At 46.6% G+C, this 24,020-nt stretch overlaps 1 protein-coding gene, 1 long non-coding RNA gene and 1 pseudogene across 2 annotated transcripts in view; all 3 read left to right on the top strand.

Annotated features, from left to right (window-relative positions):
* Window positions 1-21,853, top strand: part of LOC149332590 (neprilysin-3-like) — a 59,082-nt gene extending 37,229 nt beyond the window's left edge. Inside the window, exons 8-9 of the mRNA XM_089557534.1 lie at window positions 15,781-15,924; window positions 21,500-21,853. Of these exons, the coding sequence (XP_089413660.1) occupies window positions 15,781-15,924; window positions 21,500-21,853 (498 nt within the window). The remainder of the gene's footprint in view (window positions 1-15,780; window positions 15,925-21,499) is intronic.
* Window positions 1,608-4,172, top strand: LOC149332592 (uncharacterized; annotated as a pseudogene).
* LOC149332591 (uncharacterized) lies at window positions 10,620-14,807 on the top strand. Its single transcript, XR_016285242.1, has 2 exons — window positions 10,620-10,896; window positions 12,673-14,807. It is a non-coding gene; the product is annotated as an uncharacterized LOC149332591 (long non-coding RNA).
* Window positions 21,854-24,020: the final 2,167 nt, after the last annotated feature.

The raw sequence follows: 24,020 nt of genomic DNA, 5'->3' as shown, positions 1-24,020 counted from the left end.
TATTTCTGAACATTTGCAGAATCCAAAGTTGGAGAACGGAATACAGAACTGAGCAGGACAAGGTCTAGAATGAGGAACATTTGTTTTCAAAAACGGGAACATTTTCCAAAGCGGCATCAAAAACGTTCAAATATATTGAATATTTAATCTTTATCGCTGAAGATGACGGGCAATAACAACTTAGTCTTTTATTGCGTGAATACTCATACGTTTACCGCCACTGACCAAGAACCTCTTTACCGTACCCACGTACGATCTTGTGCCGTTGCCTGCCAACCCTGGGTAGTACCCCAGCTACAAGGGCAAACTCGGGTAGTCGGGGTAGCGTCGCGCCAGCTGCGCGAGAGGTTGCTCGAGTAGAGCTACATGGGTCGCACAGTCCCAGTAAATTCTCTTCCTTCTTCAGGTTCGTTTGCTTTTCTTCGGGGGAGTTCAGCCTCCTCCAAACGTGAGTTGTTCGGTGGTGTTTTGAAGCACAGGAGTCCAGAAGCAGAAGGTACGAAAGGGAAATTATATTTACAGAGTATATACAAGGCAAACTCAGTTGCAGAAGCGTGAAGTCCCACAGACGTTCAAGTACTGTAACTTAGAAGGCACTTATCTCACACAGAGATACAACTACGGAAAACTTCTAGGCTCTAACCGAGACCGCCGGTCGATGAGTAAGATTTTCCGAAGTCGCATCTCTGTGTGAGATAAGTCCTAAACAGGCTCCGTGCTTCGCACGTACGGAAAACTTCTAGGCTCTAACGGAGACCGCCGGTCGATGAGTAAGATTTTCCCGAAGTTGTATCTCTGTGTGAGATAGTATCTCTGTGTGAGATAAGTGCCTTCTAAGTTACAGTACTTGAACGTCTGTGTGACTTCACGCTTCTGCAACTGAGTTTGCCTTGTATATACTCTGTAAATATAATTTCCCTTTCGTACCTTCTGCTTCTGGACTCCTGTGCTTCAAAACACCACCGAACAACTCACGTTTGGAGGAGGCTGAACTCCCCTGAAGAAAAGCAAACGAACCTGAAGAAGGAAGAGAATTTACTGGCGCAGTCGACAGGATTCGGCAATCGTCGACCGTGAGCCGACACCACCATCAAGCCAGCAGCGTCAGGCAACGAGCGTCCGGGAACCCGGGAAGGAGCCGATCTTCAGGTCCAGCCAAGGGAACAACGTAGTCCAGAGCGCCGACCCTGAGGCGTCCTTCATCCTGCATCTCGGGACGAGGCAGTGACAACAGAGAGGCAACGGATCCCACTAGCGACACCAGCACGGGTGAGCGGGATTCCTTGCGTACCTCTGAGGTGGTTTTGGCTCATGTGTAAACGGGCGTATGGTGTTGACAAGGAGCATGATGGCGAGCTCAGATCGCAGACAGGAAAATGCGAGTGCATTAAAGGGGATGGCTACAGAGGGCTATGATCAGCCAGGCGAAACGTCAGAGGGCGATAATCAGTTAGGCGAAACGTCGCAGCAGGACGCAGCGACATCAGAGCCGATAGCAGAAGCGCTACAAAGGGTAGCTGCAACGGCGGGTTCCGATGCTATGGCAATCCGCCGCATGGAACTGGATTTCGAGCTTGCGAAGCATAAGCTCGAAGTCGAATCTCGAGAGCGCATCGAATTGCAGAAACTTGGGATAGCGATGACAGGTGGCCGGCAGACCCCTTTGATATCGGAATCAGGGGAACAACGGCGAACGGGCCTCGACCCAATCTCCCAATGCGCCAAAGTCCTAAAGGGACTCAAGTTGCCGGGCGACGCGGACGTACCGCTTTGGTTTGACGAGGTGGAAAGAGTTTTCACGACGTACGATGTGCCGGAAAACAGCCGCGTACACTTGATCATGCCGACGCTGAGCGAGCGTGTGCGGTATTTGCTTCGCGGTCTTAAGGACGACGAGTGCAGCGACTACGAGTCAGTGAAGGCGGCCGTATTAAGCGAGCTAAAGCTGACCCCCGTCGAGTACTTGGATCGGTTCGAACGCGCCGCAAAGCGGAAGGAGGAAACTTGGGCCCAATTTGCCTCTCGCGTGAAGACATACTTTCACTATTACCTTCGTTCGAGGGAGGCAGACATTAAGGAAGATGTGGTGGCTCTCGTCGTAGCCGATCGCATGAAAGCTAGCCTAAGCACCGAGGGTCTGGAGTATGTGCGCCTCCGCGAGGGGGAAAAGTGGGCGAAACCGGATGAGTTATCGCAGATGCTTCAGACTTTCGAGCAAGCGAAAGGAAAGGGGCGCGCGGTGCGACCAACGACCGTACACGCGGAGAAAGAAAGGTCCCCATGCCCACCTTCAAGCAGTGACATCAAACGGCAGGCACAGTGTTATGTGTGCCGCGCAGGGGGTCACCGCGCTAAAGACTGCCCCCGCGCTGCGCAGAACGCGCAGAGAAATGATAAGCGCGCCCGGGCTCAGAAGGTAGCCGTCGCCAGCGCGGACGCTCCCGAAACCGCTGGGTCGGCCTACTCCCACAGGACTCTGGTTGCAGAAATTAAATCCCCGAGATCGCCAGAAGAAGTGCGCAAATCGAAGCTGCAGCAGGTAGAGATCGAATGCGGCGGAGTACCGACAACGGCGATTATAGACACCGGTAGTGAAATAACGGTAGTCCGAGAAAGCCTTGTGCCAGACGCGTCTCATGAGCCTTCCGGGAAGATAAAGCTTGTCTCAGCTTTCGGGGAAACAGTAGAAGCGAAGCTAGTTACGCTCGCGATCAGTATGAGGCGGCGCCCCACGCTTGTAGCTCGTCCAGAGGCAGTACGTGTCGTGTGCGCAATTACGGGCAAGCTCGCGGAGGGAGTGGACTGCTTGCTCTCGCGAGAAGACTGGGAGCTGCTAGAACAGTGCGAACACAGCAACGAAGCGGTCGCCCGGAGCGACGCACACGTTACAGCTGGCCCTACTACAGCATCTTTCACCGTTGTCAGGGAGACTTTAGAGCCGGTCTCAACGACAGGCGCGGCCCACGCGAACGATTCGCAGGCAGGCGAACCGGAGAACAAAGAGTTGGCCGTCACATCAGGCGAGCAACATGAAGAAGGTAGTGACGGGTGCCCCGCCGAAGTCCGGCGCTCAACGCGTGACGATGAAGACGAGGCCCCAGAGCAGCGCGAGAGCTTCCGTTCGGCACAGCTGTCAGATGAAAGCCTTAAGAAAGCTTGGGCTGATGAAAAAATAGGAAAAGGGGGCATGTTCATCGCGGATGGTCTGCTATATCACTGGGATTCTGTCGCAGGAACCAAAGTCAAGCAGCTTGCGCTACCCGTGACGAGACGCGAAGAGGTTCTCTCTCTAGCCCACGAATCTCTTTGGGGAGGGCATTTGGGACCAACAAAGACGAGGGCAAGAATCAAGTACAGTTTTTTTTTGGCCCGGTTTAGAGGCAGATGTGGCGCAACTCTGCAAGACGTGTCACGCTTGTCAGGTACGGTCAGATAGGCGGCTCAGAGACAGAGTGCCTATCACGCCCCTCACTAGGCCCGACCATCCATTTCAGGTAGTAAACGTCGACATCATCGGACCAATCGATACGCCCTAAGGTCGGGGTCATAGGTACGCTCTTTGTCTGGTTGATTTGTGCACGCGGTGGCCCGAAGTGGTCTGTCTGCGTTCACTCACCGCAAGAGCAACATGCGACGCCCTGCTGGCAATTTTTAGCCGCACCGGTATCCCGGAAGTGGTATGCTCAGACCAGGGAACTAACTTCACGGTGCAGCTAACTCGGGAGATGTTGGCAAAGTTAGGATGCGCGCCGCGCTTTTCAACTCCAGAACACCCGGAGAGCAACGGGACTGTAGAGAGATGGAATCGTGTCTTGAAAAACATGCTATTCCATGTAATACAGAAAGACCCTAAAAACTGGGATAGACTCGTGCCGTTCGTCCTCTGGGCGTACAGGGAAGTGCCCCATGACACTACAGGCGTTGCCCCATTCCGACTCCTTTACGGCAGGAACCCTACGGGGCCACTGGCCATTTTGCAGCGCACTTGGACGGGCGAGCAACCGCTCCCAGACACGCTAAGGGAGGAACCCGCGAAATACCTCAGACAGCTACGGGAGCAGCTGGAGATTGCCGCGGAGGTAGCGGGGCTGACGGCAAGCGCACGCCAAGGAAGCTACGCGCAGGCATACAATAGGCAGGCACGAAACAAGGTCTTTAATGTCGGAGATTAAGTCCTCCTTTTCGACACCGACCGCGAGAGCAAACTGGCTCCGAAATGGCTGGGACCCTACGTCATAACCGCGCGTGAAAGGCAGAATTCCTACCGACTCGAAACCGGAGCGCGAACCTCGCCACTGGTGCATGCTAACAGGCTTCGGCCTTACTACGCGCGGGTTAGCCACGTTGGCGTCGTTTTCGACGAGGACACAGATTTTGGAGAAATTGAATGCACACCACGCCCTATGTCCGCGCGGTCAGGTGCATTCTCGATCGAGTGGGAGAAACTGGCACATTTGGACTCTCAGCAGCGCGCCGACATCGCGAAACTGTTCGGCGGTCACTCGGACCTATTCAACGAGACACCGGGAGCCGCAGAAGTGGGATTGCACAGGATCGAGCTGCACGATGGGTATCAGCCAAAACGCGCCTTCCCATATCGCGTACCCGCGCTCCTTAGCGACGAGGTCGGCCGCCAGGTAAACGAGTTGTTAGACTTGGGTCTAATATATCCAGTAGAAAGTGAGCATGCTCATCCGGTGGTGTGCGTTGGCAAAAAGGACGGCTCAGTGCGTATGTGTATCGACTACCGTGCGCTGAACGCGGCTACACGTACTGACGCCTTCCCGATGACACCCCCGCAGGAGTTAATTATGAGGGTCGGCAGCGCAAAGTTCATTACTCTCGTAGATTTGAGACGCGGTTATTGGCAGGTACCAGTGGCCCTCGAGAGTCAGCATTTGACTGCCTTCGTAACCCACGAAGGGCAGTACGCTTGGCGCGTCATGCCATTTGGGTTAAAAAATGCCGCTGCAACATTCCAGCGAATGATGAATACGCTGCTGTCGAGACACCAGAGCTACGCGGCGGCATATCTCGATGATATCGCCATTTTCTCCGCTTCGTGGCAGCAGCACCTGAAGCATTTAAGCATCGTGCTCGGCTTACTACGCGAAGATAAACTGAAGGTAAGCCCCGAGAAGTGCCAGATCGCACAAGCTCAGATCAAGTACTTGGGTCACGTCGTGGGTGGCGGTACACACGGACCGGACCCCGATAAGCTAGCCGCTGTTCGCGACCTTGCGCCGCCTACTACGAAAAAGCAGCTGCGAAGCCTGCTTGGACTATGCGGGCACTACCGCGAATACGTAGAGAACTACGCTGAGGTTGCTGCACCGCTCACATCCTTGACGAGGCGAGGCGTGTCAAACGCGATCCCTTGGACTCGGGAAGCGCAGGAAGCTTTTACTCAGCTTAAAACGTCGCTTTGCGAAGCTGCAGCGCTAAATACCCCTAATATGCTCAAGCCATACTGGCTGTTCACGGATGCGTCCGCGATCGCGGCCGGAGCTTGCCTGGCCCAGATGGGAGACTCGGGGAGAGAGGAGCCGGTCGCCTTCGCCAGCCACCGGTTCACTACAACCCAAACCCGCTGGTCAACAATCGAGCGCGAGGCATTTGCCATCATTTGGGCGCTCAAGAAATTCGACCATTGGTTGTTCAGAGCACAGGTTAACGTGGTCTCCGACCACAATCCCTTATCCTATCTAACGACGAGCACGCCTCATGGGGCAAAACTGGCAAGGTGGGCGCTGGCCTTGCAGCGCTACAATGTCGTTATGACACACAGGAAAGGCACCTGTAACGGCAACGCCGACGCGTTGTCTCGCGTCCCTAGCACGAGCTGGGGTAAGGAGCAATGAGCCATGGCCCCTCGGGCTACGTGAATGTTCCCGTTCACCCACTGCAATTTGTGATGTGATCGGTGATCTGTCGCCAGAACTCTGTGCAAGGATGCTTGCATGCCCCTGACTCTCGTACTGTGACGGATATCGTGTATGCTCTGTGTATAGTCCATGAGTGTTTTTGTGCGGTATCGGCGAGTTGTATCTTTGTGAGCCGAGAGCCGTTTTTTCAGCATGTCAATTTCTTTCTATGCATATTGTGTTTGTAGACAGCCGCGACCTTTTGTTGATCTTGTCTAAACGAGCGGACTCCCAAGCTCGTTTATCCTCTCAGGGGGGACGTGTAGGATCGCGCCTCGTATACGACCTCGCTGGCTCTCCCCTTTGTACTTCCCGCGTGGCTCGCGCAGTGCAGCAACAAATGCGGAAGCAATTACCGGCATGGGGAGGACGCCACTTTGGAACGCAGCCGTGACGCCTCGGGCAGAGGGCGCACGTGCGGCGTGGCCTTGCCGTCCCGAAAGGGGTGGTCTCCCTCCCACCGCGACTGATCAAAGGACTGATCCGCTGACTGATAGCGTTGTAGCCATGCGGGGAGGTAAACAAAGGTCTTCCGGTTGGACGCAGCACGAGAGGGTGGCCGCCTTGAGGCAGTTACGCACGTGCATGCAATTAAGATGAAAAGTGCGTTCTTGGGGAAAGGCGAGGGTGTTGCGTGGAGAGCGTTTTACGAATGTTTTCTTGATTTGTTTGTTTTATTTATTCGAGCCCTGGTTTGGAGGCTATGCCCAACCCACAGGGCCGTGGCTACTGCGAAATTAAGTAGCGATTGGTTGATCAAAGACTGGGGCGGGTCAAGAGAAATGACCGCCCCAGCGCCTTTGTTTATGTAAGAAATAAAAACGGAAGGAAAAGCCAGGAATGGCAGTCCTAAACAGGCTCCGTGCTTCGCACGTACGGAAAACTTCTAGGCTCTAACCGAGACCGCCGGTCGATGAGTAAGATTTTCCGAAGTCGTATCTCTGTGTGAGATAAGTCCCAACCAGGCTCCGTGCTTAGCACGTAAGGAAAACTTCTAGGCTCTAACCGAGACCGCCGGTCGATGAGTAAGATTTTCCCGAAGTTGTATCTCTGTGTGAGATAGTATCTCTGTGTGAGATAAGTGCCTTCTAAGTTACAGTACTTGAACGTCTGTGTGACTTCACGCTTCTGCAACTGAGTTTGCTTTGTATATACTCTGTAAATATAATTTCCCTTTCGTACCTTCTGCTTCTGGACTCCTGTGCTTCAAAACACCACCGAACAACTCACGTTTGGAGGAGGCTGAACTCCCCTGAAGAAAAGCAAACGAACCTGAAGAAGGAAGAGAATTTACTGTCCCCACCGGGGGCTGTGATGTAAAGAACCACCTGCATTACCCTAAGAATGTTATGATGTCATGCCGTCAAGGCGGAGCTTACGAGCCCCTCCGAAAGAAGACTGAGCTCCTGCTTTTTGGCACGTCTACCGCCAATTTTCTTGCTCTTAAGTAAATCCTTTGATCTGTGTTGTAAACGCTTGAAGGGATACAGACCCGAAATTCCGAACCGAAGCAAACGATATGGTTTATTTCATCGGCTTAAGGAAACGCGTTAGTCGTAGGAGTGGAACAAAATTTATTTCAATTTAGTTTGGATCAGGAGGAGGCACTCGGCATTTCCACCTGCATCGAGTGACGTCAAGATACATTTTCCCCAATTATTGTGACGTCGCTGCACCCGCTGCTATTTCACGGGTACAGTGAGTGCTTTCCGGGGACGCCGACGTCATTAGGGAATGTTTTAATACGGGTTAGGCGGCCGACTGCGCCGCCATGGTGCTTCTCAGCGCTGGCACCGACCGAGACCTGAACTGCCTGCACAAAATTTTTATGATTGATTATTCACGCTGAGCGCTCGTGTTTTCAGGTGATTTTCATGATTACTAGAAACCCCCCCCCCCACCCCCTTTCCACCCAAACACTTTTTGTCTGTACCGCCTGAGCACTATTTGGTTGGGCAGCCTACCTAGTTTGTGATGCATGCAACCCTTACAAAAATGGATGTCGAGTTTCTTTTGAACATGTATGGAGAGCCTAATGATTCTAAAGGATCTCTATAGAAACTCGCTGTCTATCGAGTCAGCTCATTAAGTAGTCTATTTACTCTTTAACGAGACCTAACTATAAAATTTTGCTCTGTACGCAGTCAACAGAGATTCTTTAGAATTGGTTCTATAAGAGTTCATAATGAGTCAAATTTTATAGAATTTCTTTCGTGCCTTCACTATATGAACTCGCTCCGTTCGCAGTCAAAACAAATTCAATAGAATTTCCTCCGTAAGACTTCATAATGAGTCAAATTTTATAGAATTTCTTTCGTGCCTTCACTATATGAATTCGCTCCGTTCGCAGTCAAAACAAGTTCAATAGAATTTCCTCCGTAAGACTTTATAATGAGTCGAATTTTATAGATCGTGTTTTGTGCCTTCGCTATATGAACTCGCTCCGTTCACAGTCAAAACAAATTCAATAGAATTTCCTCAGTAAGACATCATAATGAGCCAAATTTTATAGAACTTCTTTCGTGCCTTCACTATATGAAGTCGCACCGTTCGCGTTCAAAACAAATTCAATAGAATTTTCTCCGTAAGACTTTATAATGAGTCGAATTTTATAGATCTTGTTTTGTGCCTTCGCTATATGAACTCGCTCCTTTCGCAGTCAAAACAAATTAAATATAATTTCCTCCGTAAGACTTTATAATGAGTCGAATTTTATAGATCTTGTTTTGTGCCTTCGCTATATGAACTCGCTCCTTTCGCAGTCAAAACAAATTAAATAGAATTTCCTCCGTAAGACTTTATAATGAGTCGAATTTTACAGAGCTTGTTTTGTGCCTTCGCTATATGAACTCGCTTCGTTGGCAGTCAAAATAACTTCTGTAGAAATGGCTCGGTATCGCTTCAAAATGAGTCAAATTTTTTAGAGCTTGTTTCGTGCCTTCGCTAAATGAATTCGTTCCTTTCGCAGTCAAAACAGAATCTGTTGCATTCTCTCCGTAAGACTTCTTAAGCCAAATTTTATAGATATTGTTCGCAATTTTCACTATATCAATTCGCTCTAAAAGGCGGTAAAACTTTAAATTAAACTGCACATCAGCAAGCTAGAAATAATTCAACGCAAGCATATAACATTAAATTTTCGAAAGGCACCTCTGAATCGACGACCGATCTCAAGAAAAATTTGGCAGAACACAGCGGCAATGTATTCGTTTGCTTTCTTGAGTAAAAAAACAACCTCACCGCCGTTACGATCACTTGAAATCTCCAGAAACTGGATCAACAAAGCGTACAAATACCTGTAACGAATATTTTTTTCCTCATTGAAAGACAAAATATGATCAGCTCTCACTACTGACTAATGAGCATGAATAGGAGTAGCCTTGTACATCTTGTCATTGCATTCGCCTTTTTTCGAGTTCTTGTTGATTTGTGTCTGCACCAGTTTAAAAGCGTACGTTGTTGGGCTAGTCGGTCAATCATGGTGAATACAAGGGGGGTACTGCGCACAAAAAAACAAATGTTCTGCGCTTGTTGTGTTATCTTCTTGTCCTTGTCTTTTTGTGCGCAGTACCCCCCTGCACCAGTTGTTTCCTTTTTTTTTTGGCGAAAAAATGGGCCTTCTTCCCGTAGCGTCCTGTCTATAGCATAAACGCTGCGCACGTGCTCTACCACGAGCAATGTTTGCCGACCAAGCACACGACGCACTGCGCGACAGTAATTCGGTGCAGTATTAGCAGAACCTCTCCAAAACTTCGTAAGTCACCTTTCCAGCATCGCAAAAACACTTTTACCATGGCGTTGCGGCTCGCGAGGGTCGGGAGTTGGGTGCAGCACTGAGGCCTGGCAAAGCTGCGTTTCACCGTTCCGTCGCGACTGCAGCGTGGTGACGGTTCATTTGACGGCTTGACAGAGTTGCGCCTAATTCCTTTATCGCCAAAACAACACAAGGCAGAAGCGTGCACAAGAGGCGCGAGTCATTTTTCGGACAATATATTTCTCCAGCGCTGCACCCGATTTCTGCCACCCCCCCCCTCTTAAAAAAAAATTGACCTCAATGGTAAAGACCCCTTCCGCTGTAAAGAGAGGCTGACTTCGTGAGTTTTGCAAAAGAGTAAACCTGTAGTTGAGACGGGCAGCCGCTACAGTAAACAGGCCCATTATTAAGATTATGTTCCTAACGTGCTTTTTTTTATCTTCGCTAGTATCTGTAGACACAAATTAATAAATATTGTTTGTTTTAAGCGCTTCCCACATTTTGCAACAGACCAGCTATCAGGCCTACAATTCAACTTCACTGTGTGACGAAAATTCCTTTACCATGCTGGCATGGCCCCACCTTGAGTATTTAGTCGTTAGGTGCGTATTAACTCTATGTTAGGTGCAATGCTGGCTTTTCTAGTCCGAGCAGATGTGCGCGCGCTTCATGCGGACGCCTACCGCGCAGTCTGATAGTCGATCCTCGACTCAAGGACGCTGAACCAGGCGTTGCCTTCTCAAGGGAGGGAGATTCGTCTAGAACCACGTTGGTAGAAATGCCAGCACTTCTAATTATGAGTCCTGCCACACAGAATGAATTTCGCATCACAGAGTTACCGGCTCTCCCAAGGAAACAGAAACCGAAACTCCGTCCACGAGCAGCGGCAAAAAATAAAAAAAAAGTCCCACCGAAGCCAATCCAGTCCAATCCCAAAGTCGTCAGCAGCGGCGCCATGTTCTTTTTGTTGCCGGCCGGCCGGGTGGCGTTTCGGGCGTAGTTTTTTTTTGTTGCTGTTGCGCCTTGTGTGGTGTTTTCGTGCTGTGGTTTTCGAATGTGCTACAAAACTGGTGCGTGACCTGCGCGCTTCGAAAGACCTTCTGAAGCACCTGAAGTTCTTCTCAAGATATTGGACGTCGTATTGCGCCCTGCACCACGCCGTGACAATGCCGGCATCAACGTGGAAGAACGAACGACCTTGTGTGATTGCTTACGAATGTGAGTACAGTTCTTGAAATTATCTGCCAAAATGTTGTACTGGGGTGCGTGAAGTGCTTTAAATGCTGCTGGGTGTTGTCTGACAACTTCTTCGGAGTGCAGTAGAAGTTCGATGCAACGGCTTCCGCAAGTGCTGCGCTGTTTGCACGTGACCGCGAACCTGTCACACAGCCACGGAAACCGTCGCTTCGCGCCTATAACTTCCTCTCCGCAGCGACGAAGTTGTGACATGGAGTACAGTTGCATGTTTTTACTCTCATGATATCGTTGTGCTCATTATTGCGATGATTGGGACCAACGAGCGGAAAGCACTGTGTTGGAACGACGTATGCTTCTCAGTGGCAGTAGTTCCCGGCGTTTATTCGTGCTTGTATGTGTGCGTGTGTACAGGGTATAATTCCAAGCTGAACAAAACATGGTCTGCCGAGTCCACGTTACAAATGCTCACAGTACTCAGGCCGTTCAGTGCCTATAAGTGGAATGACGATGTAGCTACAACCGACTAGAGTTGCGCACGTCAAATGCAAGAGGAATGTTGCCGATGAGTTTCGCCGCGAAAATAACTTTTGGTAAACTCTTTCCGGCGTTATTCGCTCATAGAGTGTGTTTGTGGGCACTGGCTTTGGTTTTTTTTTGGCATTTCAAGCATACTTCGTACTGGTGCAAAAATGAATTGCACACTTACGGCTGTACCATCGCAAACTGCGCATGATGTTTTCGTCTATGCTTTGAAATAATTTTATTTCGAAGGAATTTATGGTGACGCATGCGGTTTCTCCAGAGTTTATCAAAGAGAGAAGTACTGAGACTTGGATTTGGCCGAGATGTTCCCACTTGCACTGTAGTGTCATGCCGTAAAAAGCTTATTATTTTATATTGTGTTTTGTTATGTCTGTGGTATTGGTGCTGATTCATTTGCCTGGCTGTAATCTCACTGCTTTTCTGCAGCAACTGGAATATAGCTTTATTGATCTCGCTACCAGAGTGCTAGAGATATCCTGAGTTTTTAATTTATGTAACTGAATGGAGTCATTTATATGGATGCAATGGATTATACTGGCTAGCAGTTTAAAATAGTTATGTGACATTGTTAACGCACTTAATATCTTTCTACAACTATTTCTGCAGTGTCAATCCAGCATTAGTGGAGCAGGGAAGTGAAAAGTTTTCTAAATGCAGCAGGATCAGAATCCTCCATCCCTTTGCTTAACGAGGGGGTCGTCGGCATCACCATCTTGTCAGATGTTTAGTGAGTGCAATTACTGTGTTTGAGTAGCCATTCCCAGAGACTCAGATGTAGACGCTTTGTGCTGCCTGTGAGCTACTGAGGTTGAGTGACAGCTGTTCTCAGTTTTCACTGCACCTAATTTACTTACTGCAATTAATTAGTCACTTGTAAAACACAGAAGACAGGTGAATTAGTTCTCTAAAAAAAGTGATTGTGATTGTCACTGCATTATAGAGGCAATAAATATGTATTAGATGAATACTGTTACAGGCTAATGTAATAGTTATTCATTCTTATGAAATGTTCTAGTCTGGCAGCAGTATCAGTCACAGCTGGGTGGTGTTTATAGTTCTTTTCGAAGTGTACATGCCATTTATTTTGAAATCATATACTTTCTGTATTGTGCTGTTAGTACTCTTCAAAGCTAGATCACTAGAGTACTACTGCTTGTAGATTCTGATCTGATTGATGCTTTTGTTTGCATTAGTGTGAAAGCAGTTGTGTGCTAGGTCTCACTGACTGATTTTTTTTCTTTGGCCTATACGCAGACATCTGGGTACTTCAGACTGGCAAGCATGGGTGGTGCCTACCTGACACCTCCTCGTCTCTGCGCAGACAAGAATGATGCACCTAATAATCTACCGGCCATGTCACATCATTGGCTTACTGCAAGTGGTCAGCACAGTTTATGAATGGAAATGCTGGTATCTATGCAATTGAATTATTGTACTGTGGGATATGCACAATGAAGATCACATCCAAAGAATAGATGAACTGCCGATATGAACCAACAGTGCCTCCTTTTGACCAATTTTTATTTTCAGAATAATGCACTCAATTAAAAGATATGAATTCTAAACTAAATATGTCTATACCAGCATAGTTAGGAAGTCAGATCTTGTATCAAGCATTTGCATATTTTAAATGTGTGCTTTGAGTTGGTTGTTAATATCCCAGCACATTTATCCTCCTTACTATTTACTACAAAGGAATGAAATAGATTGGTTTTCGAAATATTTGTTTTGTTTCTCCTCTAAACCGAATATAGCTTTTCTTCTCATTTTTCTTTTTGTTCAGTTCACTTGATTTCTGCAGCATATCATAGCTTTCTTTAGCAGTGAATTTTACAGCCTGCTTATGATGGTCTTTTAGATTGTTGGGCAAGCTGACCATTGTGAATCCAGGCAACACTTAAACTCAGCTCAGGAAAGCATATGCATAGGTATAGTATTAGTTGCCTGTGGACAGCAGCAGTTGAGTGAAGAAAGGGGGCTGTAACAGATGACATTCACAGCTTATGTTGTCACCTAACAAGGATTATTGAGCAGCCAACTGTCAAGCATCCTATTCTGGCCGCCCTGTATTCCCTATGGTTGGATCAATTTGTACATGTGAAGCAATGTAGGAAAACACAAGTTACATATATGTAATGAAAGAAACCAGTTCTTTTGTTGGCACAGTCAGAGATTTGATGTACAGCTTTTTTGTGGTTAATAGCGAGTAGTGCAAACCAGTCTGAATTAAATTGTCAACAAAGGCGCGTCCTTGTAGCAAATGGTAATATGCAGGATGGCTATCTGGTTCATTATTGCTCAGTATCAGACATAAAGTACTCCTTGAAATTTGCATCCTCATGGGACGATTTTTAGTCATGTAGAGTAGAAATGAATAATGTACTTTGTTTTGTCATTCTTGTACTTTGTGTCTTGCTTTAATTAAGAATTTATTCCTGCTCAAAGGAGTACAGATACCTAACTTTTGGGTGCATGTTTTCTGCTTTGTAATGATTCGTAAGGCATGGATTATTATGTGGTATTCTAGTATGCCCGCTAAATTTACAGTTCAATTTCTTTCTCATGCTGTTTCGGTTTCAACAGCCGAACGATCACTGTGACATCAAAGTGTGCTTACAGGTCTAGGAGACATGAAGAAACTGATATAATCACTGCTTTATCCTTTTAATTTGCTACAATGCTAAAGCCAAGCAGCCTCAACAGCCGGAATGACAACAAATGAAGAAGCAGCAATTTGCTGTTTTTTCATGCCTCATGTGACCTATAAGGGCACGTTAACGTTACATTCGTTGTTCGGATGTTGAAACCGTAACAGCATGAGAGAAAAATTCAATTATAAATTATTTATAGTTTGCAGCTGAATACCACCCGGTGATCCATGCGTAGTAGTGTCTTCCACATTACTGTGGAGAAGAAAGCATGCCACCAAAATTAGGTGCGTGTACTGTTTTAACAAGAGGCAGTTTAATTCTGGAAAGTAGATCTCATGTGTCCTCTTCAAAACAATTGTGACTCCTTCATCATGTTCACTCTGCTGGGCATGCAATCCTTGGGACAGCTGTAAATGATATCCTTTCAGAATACTACATAAAGGTATACAGTGCTTTCTAACTTTTAATTCTCACAGAATGAACATGCAGCTAGCCTTTTGCTGTGGCTCCGACTAGCATTGTGTACATTATGTAGGGCATAAGTGAATAAAATTAAGGCAGGCATATACTCAGAGCTGTTGAAGGCAGAAGGCTAGGCAGTATTTGTTTGAGTCGCTACTCCACTGTTTTTTCGTGAAAACATACTCTCTTTGAGGTGTGATCTTCGTTGCACATGTGGCGCAGAAAATGAATCTAAAATTACTTGATTGTCTCAAAATAAAATGTGCTCGTACTGTTCGTGTGCCATGTCTCCTATCAGTTTCATCATAAATGCTGCTTATTACTAAGGCTCGCCAGGAGCTGCAAACGTTCAATTCCATAAGCTGCTGTAAAAGTTGCTAAGTGAAATAAAGTTAGTTGATTGTATGTTGTGTGCTGTTGCTCTGTATGATTTCTTGCATGCTTACAGCAATCAGTGGTTACATCATATAAGTTACATTGTACATGCTGGGCTTCTGTAGGAATGTGGTGGCCAATTAATTATTGGAACTCATTACTCAGATCTTATACAGTGTCAAAAGGATCACATTGCAATGAAATAAATGCATTCCAATGGATTTACGTAAAATTCATATAACTAGTTTCAAAAGAAAGTTGTTACAGTATTTATTTTAAAGGATGTTAGCCGTGTTCCTATAACAATGCGGTGGCGAATTAGTTATTGAAACACTGTACCCAAATTCTATACAAATTCAAAAGCAGCACATTACAATGAAATGAGTACACTCAAAAGAATTTCTAAACAATTTCTCAAGGAGTTTCTAAAGCAAGTCATTACAGAATTTCTTTTAAAGGACATTAGCCACATTTCTATAGCAATGCGGTGGCCAATTAGTTATTGAAACACTGTAGCCAAATTCTATACAGATTCAAAAGCAGCACATTACAATGAAATGAGTGCGCTCAAAAGGGTTTCTAAAGAGACTCCTCAAGGAGTTTCTAAAGCAACTCATTACAGTTTTTCTTTTAAAGGACGTTAGCCGTGTTTCTATAACAATGCGGTGGCCAATTAGTTATTGAAACTCTGGACAAAAATTCCATACAGATCTAAAACAAACTCATTACATTTTAATGAGTAAATTTGAAAGACTTTCTAAAGAATCACAAAAGCAATTTTTGTAAGGGAAGGAATGCCACCAATATTTCTTTCTACAAGTATATTTCTTCCCTTTATATGGCGTTCATCTGCCCACGTCAACGGCGTTTGCAGTTGGCCGGCCACGAGTTGATGCACGCCTTCGACGTCGATGGCATCACTTTCGACTACACAGGTCGCAAGCTCCGGTTCGAAGCTACGAGCACGATGAAAGAGTACGAAAGGAAGGTGCTCTGTCTGCGGCGCTCATACCAAGAGGTACGGAATCCTGACGCTGATGCGACGTACAATGCGCCCCAGTTCAGTGAAATTTCATAGTATCGCTCCTACGGGCTAGACGGCTTAACATGACAGAATGGAGCAGGGCTGGCGCAGGACGATCGTTGATCTCCATCTTCTATGACAGCGTTGTTCCTTTCTGCCGCCGCGGTGCCTCAGTGGTTATGGTGCTCGGCTCCTGACCCGCAAGACGCGGGATCGATCCCGGCCGTGGCGGTTGAATTTCTTTGGAGGAGAAATTCTAGAGGCCCGTGTACTGTGCGATGTCAGTGCACGTTAAAGAACCCCAGCCCTCCACTACGGCGTCTCTCATAGCCTTAGTCGCTTTGGGACGTTAAACCCTATAAACCAAACCAAACCAAACCAAACCCTTTCTGTCGATGGAAGATGTCCAGGGATATTCCTGACGAATCGGTAAATCTTGGACAGTACAGAGATATCATTCACGCAAGGGAAGCTCTTTAATGGTAGATCAGTGAGATGCTAAATGATGAAATAACGTTGGAAATAGGAAGGCTGCTAGTGGGAATTATTGAGACAATATTAGTAAATTTACTTGACGAGACGCTGAATACAGTTGCATCAAGATTTTATTTAATTATATTTATGCGCCAGCATTAGGGTCAGTACAAGCGGAAATGGCGACTGCCGTCTGTTCGTAGCCGGTGCCATGTGGCCCACCTGCCGCGGTGGGCTACCTATAGCCGCCTATAACAACTTAATACCTATAGTAACTCAGTATACTACCTTGGATATAACGAACCTTATTATGTCGCCTCGGATAAAACGAACGTCAGTGTGTTATCCTTGGATATACCAAACCTAAATAAGCCACGTCAGATATAATGAACTTTTGTGTGCCAACATCGGATATAACGAACGTGTGTCCCTGTCACGCAACTTCGCGCACTTTAGGCGTCAGTTCCCTGACACCCTTAGAGCGTGGGTGGTAGCGGTCTCGGACTTAAAGGAGATGCCCTCGACTCAGCGTGGCAAGCTCGGCGCAGACCAGCTACCAAGTGAAAAGGGGTTTTTGGTCGTTTGATGCCCAGTTTTCGCTGGTCGCAAGCCAGAGAATGTGTCGGCGCCAAAGGTTCACAAACAAAACAATGTTCATACAGCAATCAAACGATACAGAGGATTTCACAAACACTAGTACAAACACATGCAAAGTGATTAACAAATCAATGCAACTGGTGCAAAGTTAAACTCGAGAGACAATACAATACAAAGGCAATATTGCACCTAAAGTGCACTAACAGAAGAGGGAGGCAAACAAACAAAACACGATTTCTTCACCGGGCACTGCGACAGTCCGACGACCAGAGGTCCACGACGATGCAGTCCCGCAGACTGGCGAACGTTGCCTCGTTGGTCCGATGCCAGCCGAGTGGTGTTTTCCCGGGAGTCGAATACGGCACGCTTCATCATCATCATCATCATCATCATCAGCCTGACTACACCCACTGCAGGGCAAAGGCCTCTCTCATGTCTCTCCAATTAACCCTGTCCTTTGTCAGTTGCCGCCGCTGTATCTCCGCAAACTTCTTAATCTCATCCGCCCACCTAACTTTCTGCCGACCCCTGCTACGTTTGCTTTCTCTTGGAATCCACTCCGTTACCCTTAAGGACCAGCGGTTATCTTGCCTTCGCATTACATGCCCTGCCCAAGCCCATTTCTTCCTCTTGATTTCAACTAAGATGTCATTAACCCGCGTTTGTTCCCTCACCCACTCCGCCCTCTTCCGATCTCTTAACGTTACACCTATCATTTTCCTTTCCATAGCTCACTGCGTTGTTCTTAAGCTGAACCCTCTTTGTTAGCCTCCACGTTTCTGCCCCATAGGTGAGTACCGGTATGGTACAGCTGTTGTATACTTTTCTCTTCAGGGATATTGGTAAGCTACCATTCATGATCTGAGAGAACCTGCCATATGCGCTCCACCCCATTCTTATTCTTCTAGTTATTTCCCTCTCATGATCCAGATCTGCGGTCACTACCTGCCCTAAGTAGACATATTCTCTTACTACTTCCAGCACCTCACTACCAATTGCGAGCTGCTGGTCCCTTGCTAGGCTGTTGAACATTACTTTGGTTTTCTGCATGTCAATTCTTAGCCCCACCGTTCTGCTTTGCCTGTCTAACTGATTGATCATGCTTTGCAGTTCTTGTCCTGAGTGGCTTAGCAAGGCAATGTCATCAGCGAATCGCAAATTACTCAGGTATTCTCCATTAACTCTTATCCCCAACTGTTCCCATTCCAGTCCCCGGAATACCTCCTGTAAGCAGGCAGTGAAGAGCATTAGCGAGATCGTGTCTCCCTGCCTGACACCTTTCCGTATTGGAATTTTATTGCTGACTTTATGGAGAACTATAGTAGCTGCGCAATCGTTATAAATATCTTCCAATATTTTCACATAACACTCTTCTACACCCTGATTCCGCAATGCCTGCATGACAGCTGAGGTTTCCACAGAGTCAAATGCTTTCTCGTAATCAATAAAGGCTATATATAGGGGTTGGTTATATTCTGCGAATTTCTCTATTACCTGACTGATAGTGTGAATGTGGTCTATTGTCGAGTATCCTTTACGAAAGCCTGCCTGATCATTTGGTTGACTAAAGTCCGAGGTTGCCCTGACTCTATTAGCGATTACCTTAGTAAATACCTTGTAGGCAACGGACAATAAGCTGATTGGTCTGTAATTCTTCAAGTCCTTGACGTCTCCTTTCTTATGAATTAAGATAATGTTAGCGTTCTTCCAAGCTTCTGGTACTCTCGAGGTCACAAGGCATTGCGTATACAGGGTGGCTAGTTTTTGTAGCACAATCTCTCCTCCGTCCTTCAACAAATCTGCTGTTACCTGATCCTCACCAGCTGCTTTCCGTCTTTGCATTGCTCCTAAGGCTTTCTTTACTTCCTCCTTCGTTACTGACAGGATGTCCCATTGCTGTGCTCGACTGCCTCCCTCAGTAACTTGATGATTACATTCGCTACTGTATAGATTTGTGTAGAACTCTTTGGCTAATTTAACTATCTTATCCATATATCTGATGACATTGCCCTGTTTGTCTTTTAGGGCATACATCTGGTTTTTACCTATGCCCAGTTTTCTCCTCACTGATTTTAGGCTACCTCCGTTCCTTAGAGCATGCTCCATTTTCTCCGTGTTACACTTTCTTATGTCGGCTACCTTGCGCTTATTTATTAACGTCGATAGCTCTGCTAGTTCTATCCTGTGTGTGCAGTTAGACGTCCTCATGCTTTGACGTTTCTTAATCAGATCTTCAGTCTCCTGAGATAGCTTGCTGGTATCCTGTCGAACCATCCTACCACCTACTTCTGCGGCGCACTCTGTAATGATAGCTGTAAGATTATCATTCATTGTTTAAATACTATGGTCGTCTTCTTCAGTTAAAGCGGAAAATCTGTTTTGCAGCGACATTCTGAATTCTTCTACCTTCCCTGTTAATGCTAACTCGTTAATAGCCTTTCGCTTCACCAGTTTCCCCCGTTCCCTCTTCAAATCTGAGCTAACACGAGACCTTACCATTCTGTGGTCGCTACAACGGACCTTATCGAGGACCTCCACATCCTCTACGATGCCAGGGTGTGCACACAGCATGAAGTCTATTTCATTTTTAGTCTCACCATTGGGGCTCTTCCACGTCCACTTCCTGTTTGCTCGTTTGCGGAAGAAAGTATTCATAATCCGTAAATTAATTCTATCGGCGAACTCTACTAATAACTCTCCCCTACTGTTCCTAGAACCTATGCCATAGTCACCTACCGCCTTGTCTCCAGCCTGCTTTTTACCTACCTTTGCATTAAAATCGCCCATCAGTACAGTGTACTGTGATTTTACTTTGGTCATTGCCGATTCCACATCCTCATAGAAGCTTTCAACTATCTGGTCATCATGGCTTGATGTAGGCGCGTAGGCCTGCACCACCTTCAGCTTGTACCTCTTATTAAGCCTAATTACGATCGCTGTCACTCTCTCGCTAATACTGTAAAACTCCTCAATGTTGCCAGCTATATCTTGATTAATGAGGAATCCCACACCTAGTTCTCGACTATCTGCTAATCCACGATAGCACAGTACATGCCCGCCCTTTAGTATTGTATACGCCTCATCTGTCCTCCTAACCTCACTAAGCCCTATTACATCCCATTTAATGTCGGCTAATTCCTACAACGGCACGCTTAGATGAAGCTTAAACGGCGGTTCGGACTAGCCTGACAGCGGTCAACGCCCTTCTTATATAGTCTTGGTCCGCGTCTGTTTGTTCTAAGCGCCAAACTAGGCGCGCACATACACGTAGTGTCGGCCATGCAGTACCCTTTTCCTCCTTGCACCGGCCACGTGTCCTCATTGGTCAAAGCCGGGAGACGCTTCTCGAAGGTTCTAGCGTGGCGCCGTCGCCGACGGGCGAGGGGAACATGTCTTAGTGCACGCAAGGCTGCGCCCTTTTCCTCTGATTAGCAGTAGAAGCGACTCGGACGTTAGAGAGAAATCGGCGTCGTGGCTGACTCATTCCTTCCGGCGAGCGGTGGTGGAGGGGGCCCCCACACGCAGGGGTTTCCTTCTCCCCCGTTTTACGACCGCGCCGGTGAGATGCCTCCGTGAGGCGCTGTTTTCCTTTCTTTGTTTCCAAAAATGCGCCGAATTTTGTGACAGTCCCCTTGGATACAACGAAATTATGTATGCCTCCTCCTATGTAAAAATATTAGCATGTTTACATCGGATAAAAGAACCTACGTGTACCCCCTCGGATATTACGAACTTCATTGTGTCAATCTCGGAGATCACGAAAGTTTGTCCGCTAACGCATTCAAATGTTCAACAGAGGAACACAAAGAGGTTTTTGTAGCAAAAGATTATTTTGTAGCCTATTCTGGATATGTGGATTCAAAAATTTGCTATCACTAAATTTAAACTCAACTTCAGGTCAAAAAGGGACTCCAGGATCACCGTTTGCAACTGAGTGGTGCTGTTCCATAGCCTCAGCGATCCGCTCTAAAAGCTTTCTTGCCGTCACCGTAGCTTGCTTGTGGATTTCAGTATTTCATTTAACCATAGGTTTTGCTGATAAAATATCCGTTAAACAGGCCGTTCGTCCTCGATAGTAGTCATCAGCTTATTCGCGATAAATTGGATTTTATGCAGTGCATCTCTGTTTCCACCCGGGTTAAACGAAGCTTGAATGCAGGAAGTAATTTAACATTAATCTAATTGAATTTAGAGGGAAAATAGATCGATTATTATTATTATTATATTAAGTGATCAGTACAAGTTGACGAGCAGTTGCACGTGGAATTCGGAGAGTGAGTTTTATTAGTAGCGAGCATCAACTAATTAAGTTTTAATCCTTCTTTAAACTCCCTTCTGTACTAACGCCACCAGTATCGCTTCACCCTCAAGTGGAAACCACCTGAGTGTTTGAGGGCCTAGCGAAAGACGTCAGAATGGCGGTTGACATACGCTGTGCGGCTTGAGTCGCCATATGTGCGTGTTACTAATGCATGTGTAACCTTATCCGCGCGAGCAGACCGAGTCTGACGCACGGGCGAGGGCCATGGACGAGACGATAGACTCTGAAGGTTTCGTCGACTACTCGGGCACATTGCTGGCGTACGACGCGCTTCAACACCTGCCCCTGGAGCAGCGCAGCGAGACCGTTCCGGATGTCGGACTCACCGCCGAGCAGACCTTCTTTGTGGCACACTGCATGAAGTGGTGCGAAGGTTCCAAAAGGAATCAAAAGCGGCGTAATTCAAGCCGCTATTGGCACAGCCGGTCGAGTTGCCTCGTGCCACTCTTGAATATGCCCGAGTTTGCACAGGCATTCTCGTGCAAAGCTGGAGACAAGATGAACCCAAATGAAAGGTGTGATTTCTGGTAGTAGATTGGTAGGCAGCCCCAATAAAAACGAACGATCTCAGAATAGTCGCAGCGTGTCACGAGCTCGCTACAACTTATGTGTGCATGACGACGCTCATTTGTGTCGTTTCAGACACTCATCGCAAACTCACCGTTTTATTGCGAATGCATTATATAGCTCAGCTGTGTCCGCAGAACTTGTGCGCACAACTTGTCCGCTTGATGACGTCGCTCCAGATGAATGAACGTGTAAAAGAAACAGGGGACTAGGCGGGAATCGAACCCGGGCAGCGGACGTGTGAAAAGGGGACGTTGCTGCTCTGCCACTACACTTCGTCGTTTGAAGCTTAATAATTCACGACTTGTGGATGCACAGTTCTTAAAAAACGTATCATCGAGATATGTACTGAAGGCTACATGAACACATAATATACAGATGTCGCAATCACGCGAGTACCGAATTCTCTCCGTTTCCGGTAAATATCTTCCGTGCTTGGCGTGTAGTCGTAGCGCCATCATGCAGAACCCACTGAAAAGCATCATGGCAATGCGGGGCGCTGGCCCCGTAGATGGCGCAGATGGCGGACCACACGCAGCTTCCGCAATTCCACACGTAAGGATGCTTAAGTGCACCTCGCAATTTTATTGTCTCTGAAACTGAAGCTGTCTCCAGTGCGGGTGCGATTTCTACATTGGGCTTTGCTGCTTAGATATTGTATATAGTAGGTGCATCGCGCATAAAATGTACCTCGAGCATGAAATAAATCACTTTGAAGCAAGCGATCATATCCTGTCTTCGCGTTTTCTCGAGTGTCATTTGTCTTTGCTCTCGAAGGACTCTTGGTGATGTTAGGACTTTATCAAATAGGAAACCAACAAAATAATGCTTTTGCTCTGATAAATGAAGCTCCATGCGTAAGCATTTGCGGATGGACGTTTCAATTTTGTTCAGCTTTCGTGAGGTTGACGTATGGAAATCCTGTCAATCCCTCCTTGGGACTTTTACAGAAAATAAAGGCCAGACATGCAATACACACGACAATAATAAAGGAATCGAGTGATAAAACAGACGATTGCACTTAAATACAATAAAAACACTGAGAGGAACGGTGCATTACAAGATTATGAACACGGTTATGGTGAGAGGAACGTAAGCACATAACACTCAGCGGGGATGCATCATCCATTTGGTCCCCACATCCTACATACTACATCCTACATCCTACATACATATATGTTTATAATGCCACACAATCCACACTTCATACCCAGACCGCCTCGAACACGTCTCGTCGATTAAATAACCACTTAAGTTTTGCGCGCATGTACGGTACGACACATGCTTTTAACTTTTCCGCACTCCCTACCGCCATTCGCTTGTGGAACAATCTTCCTGATCACATTGCTTCCGAGTCAGATCAAGAAAAATTTCGTCATCTCCTACACGAGCATTTTTCACAATAGCACTTACAAATCACTTTATCTTGTCTCTTACACTTGGCAGTCTGCTTTGAACTTCTTGTGATTTTCTTTTTTCATTGCTACCTCGCTCTTGTGAATTGGTATTTTATGCTGCGTCGTGTGTTCACTTGTATGCCTTGTATTTATTATTGCTTTTTTGCGTCTTTTTCCCTGAATATCACTTCACGAATTGTACTCCCTGATATGGTCATTTTTTGTGTTTTTTGCGTTTTTCTTTTTTTTCATTTTTTTTACTTTCTAGTATTAATGCCTTACGTTAAGTTTTACTCATGTTATTTCCTTAAGTGTACCTTTGTGGCCTTTCATTACTACAGTTGTTCCTGTTTCATGTTTTGCTGCTTACTCTGTAACCCCCCTTACACAATGCCCCTATGGGGCCTGTAAGGTATTTTAAATAAATAAATTTATCTATGGTGCACTGGGCTGTGACTGATGAATTCAAGATATTCGAATAACAAACTTGTGTAAAGAAACATGTCGGAAAGCATTAATGTGACTAAAAAAATTCAGGCCGTGAGGCGAAAGCCTTTAGCGTGGTGTTGCTGTTTGTGTCCCTGATGTGTGGTTAAGATGCTAAGTACGCGATTGTTTGTGAATCCTAAATGCTGGAAACAGAGGTCGTTTGAGAGGCGTCCGCCTTATTTGACGCGTTTCTGCAAACGCTCTCCAGCGTCCTAGACAAGAACTACATATGCGTTGGCAGGAAG

This window comes from Amblyomma mixtum, chromosome 8 (genome assembly GCF_055824585.1).
Source record: "Amblyomma mixtum isolate Tamu chromosome 8, ASM5582458v1, whole genome shotgun sequence".
Lineage (NCBI taxonomy): Eukaryota > Metazoa > Arthropoda > Arachnida > Ixodida > Ixodidae > Amblyomma > Amblyomma mixtum.
Note: the sequence above shows the minus strand (reverse complement) of the source record. Positions and strands in the feature narration are given on the sequence as shown.